This window comes from Thalia democratica, chromosome 1 (assembly GCF_965202585.1).
Source record: "Thalia democratica chromosome 1, ktThaDemo2.hap1.1, whole genome shotgun sequence".
Classification (NCBI taxonomy): domain Eukaryota; kingdom Metazoa; phylum Chordata; class Thaliacea; order Salpida; family Salpidae; genus Thalia; species Thalia democratica.
In genome coordinates this window covers 85,104,600-85,107,772 of record NC_139165.1, presented here as the reverse complement: position 1 = coordinate 85,107,772, position 3,173 = coordinate 85,104,600, and the positions used below count along the sequence as shown (strand labels likewise).

The 3,173-nt window shown below is 26.3% G+C and overlaps 1 protein-coding gene across 1 annotated transcript; it reads left to right on the top strand.

Moving 5' to 3' along the window:
* The first annotated feature begins 278 nt into the window (after nucleotides 1–278).
* On the top strand, nucleotides 279–1,443 carry LOC145840569 (N-alpha-acetyltransferase 80-like). Its single transcript, XM_082947874.1, has 3 exons — nucleotides 279–385; nucleotides 454–587; nucleotides 1,184–1,443. The coding sequence occupies exons 1-3, from the start codon at nucleotides 279–281 to the stop codon at nucleotides 1,441–1,443; spliced, it is 501 nt and encodes a 166-aa protein (XP_082804000.1).
* Nucleotides 1,444–3,173: the final 1,730 nt, after the last annotated feature.

Below are 3,173 nucleotides of genomic sequence, written 5' to 3'. Positions count from 1 at the left end.
TATGATAGGTTTTTTAAATGTTTCCAACAAACATGCTTGTAGTACTATTATCTTAATTTATTTTCTAATTAAATTACAAAAAGTGTTTAGATATGTTATTGAACCTGACAGTTTATTCTTATTTATAAAGCGTTATATGAAAACATTTGCTTAAGTAAACTAAATCTATTGACTGCTAATAAAGTTTCTCATGTTTTAAAATATTTGTTAATTATTCGTTATCAGTAACGACAAATTTAAGCATCATGACAGAATCATAGTTTATATAAGAATTGAAAATGGCAGATGATTTTCGACTTTTGCCGCTTCACACTAGACAAGACCTGATGGATCAAGCTGCATCTTTACTTGTTGATTCGTTCGACAACATGGATAGAAGACAAGCGTAAGTGTTTTTTTGTTTTTTTTTTTTTTCGTTAACGTAACATCATAAATACTCTCATATACTTTTAGTGAAAGAAAACTTAAAGAGTCAAACGAAGAATTGCCGCAATCATTGTGTATCGTAGACGGCACGGATGTAGTTTTTGGTCACCTGTTTTTACGCAGAAAGCATGGGATTCCAGATGCCCTTATCATCGAATCAGGTTTTATATAGTTTATCATACAGCAAACAAAAAAAGCGCTCAAAATAATGGTCCTAGGACCTTTTTTTCGTTTATCGAGTAGCACAGCGCTTGGATTTCTTTAAAACGTCTTGTCTAAGACAATAACAATAAACTAAGCAATTTTTTTGTTAAATTTAATAATGTTTGTTAGTTACAAATTTTATGTTTGCACCGCAAGACGAATTTTTAAATTTTAATTCTACAATTAAAAAGACCAATTATGCTAAAAATGTACTTAAATTTTAGGTAAAAACTTTTTCTTTTAACTTTATGTTATGTAACGGTTAATTAACTAAATTTATCATAACATAAGGTAAAGCTTTAGCTTTAGAATTCATGAACTATGTTATTTTAATTATTTTAATTCAGTTAGATATATATTGCAAATGTTTGACTTAATTGAATAAGCAAGCAATAAATTGTCGACGTTTCTTATTTTTTTACGTATGATTGATTTTTTGTCATGCGTGAACTGACAACTAATCTAAAGAAGTTCTTTAAAATTTATACAAAAAAATGAGCTACCTTGCTTCTGAAAACATAATTTTAAATTAACTACTTTTTAAATTTTTAAGTGGCAGTTCTTGAAGATGAACGGGATAAAGGAATAGGGCGCAAGATGATGCTGCAAGCTGAGGAATGGGCCAAAGAAAGAGGTTTCAATTCTTTTTACCTGCATGCCAAAACCGAAAGATCGATCAACTTCTATGTTAAAAAGTGTGATTTCTCGTTTGACACTCGCAACACTATCGATGGAAAACAGCTTCATCTCCTGAAGAAAATGTTTACATTCCAACCAGCACATTTTAACTATTTGCATGATATCGGTTTTTAATAAATTTTACGAACAAAAAAAAATTTTTTTTTATATAGTCTCTAGTTGTTTTATATTCTAATACGCTTTTCTACAGTAAAGATATAGATAAATAAGATAAAAAGTATTAACGATTTAAAGCTTTATGACCGATAATACTTTTATGATCTCTCCTCCTTCCCTTTCTAGTTAAAGCGTCATCGTACGAAATTTTCTAAAAAGTTTCCTTTTCATTTGATAAACCTTTTTAGAGGCTTTTTAAAAAAGAGTTTTTAAGTAAATTATCATCTTTAAATTGACAGTCCTGTACGACTACAGCCAAAGCGAAAGCTGCAAATACTTTAAAAATCTTTAAATATTTCAAACCTATAAAACGGTTTGTATTAGTTTTGTTACCGAATGTATCAGGATCATTAAGTAGTTAAGTGTTTTAGATAGTTATAAAGTAACTCTACATTTAACAAAATATTATTTCATGTATATACATAAAATTACTTCTTATTATTAATCGAATTTTTTAAAATACCTGTTTTTATTGGTGTTTTATGTTTTTATTAATTTTTTTTTCGTAAAATGTAGCTTAAAAAATTTTGCAAAATGATTTAATTATGTCTGAAATTAAGAAGTTTCAATTTAAAATAAAGTTATAAAACTCTAGTTTTTAATTTACGAACTTATTGCTAACTAGCCTAAAACTGTTGTTTAAGTGAAATACAATTAGTATTCAGAATAAATAGTTGGTGGTGTTTAAGATTATATTAGTACAGATGAAAAAATTTAGCTTGAGATTTATTTACTTTTTGTCTATAAAAAAAATTTTTTTTATTATATAATAACATAATTCCATGTTTGTTGATTGAAGACTGCAAGATTTTTGGTTGTCACTGACTGATGAGTCCTAATAAGGACGAAACTGGTCTCAGTCTACCGAAAGCTTGTGGTCTGATGATCGAATTGGTATAATCAAACTTTGTAAACTTGAGCTTGTCTCATAACATATGAAAGTCAAGGCTTCGGTTCTCTAGACTTTGCCAATGTTTTTGTTGATTTTATAAAATATAATAATAAAAATATATAAAAATAAGTTTTACTCTTTAAAATATAGTATAGACAATGGAATTTTTAGTTTATAGTTTTCGTATTTTTGTTTCAAAACGTTATATCAAGAACATTACGTAAATACCTTAAAATTTGTATGGTAATCCAGACATTTAATTAATTATGATAAACTAATTATCTACAGCTCCTGATTATTACTTATTACAACAAAAAAAAACCTTTAATTATTACTAGTTTTAAAATTAAATTTGTTTAAATATATATATATATGTTAATTTAATTAACAACAAACTACAATTTATTGTGAAGTAAATTAAGTTTAAAAAACACGCTAGTTATAGTTATGTTATTATTTTAATAACTTATGCATTTTGAAACTAGTGCTTGAAACTGTTGTTTAGTATAAAGTTAATAATTTAGCTCAACTTTTACTTGTTTTCTAGATTAAAGTATGAAGCACATTATTAACTAATTAATGTTTTTGTTTTTAAAAAACTTGACAATGATGTATTAAATGCACCAAAATACTAAATTTCGTTTTGTCTGAATTAACGTCTCTTTATGTTAAATGGGCTGATAAATTTAATGAAAAAAGTGATGAAGTTTTCTACGAAATGTCCTTTTACAGGTGCATTATATATCTAAATTAATCATTAGTAATTAAGAAAATAATTACTAGTTTATGTGTTTTG

Coding starts and splice junctions, on each gene's coding strand:
- LOC145840569 (XM_082947874.1), top strand. CDS start 279: ATGGCAGATGATTTTCGACTTTTGCCGCTTCACACTAGACAAGACCTG. Junction 386..453: donor AACATGGATAGAAGACAAGC/GTAAGTGTTTTT, acceptor ATATACTTTTAG/TGAAAGAAAACTTAAAGAGT. Junction 588..1,183: donor TGCCCTTATCATCGAATCAG/GTTTTATATAGT, acceptor TAAATTTTTAAG/TGGCAGTTCTTGAAGATGAA.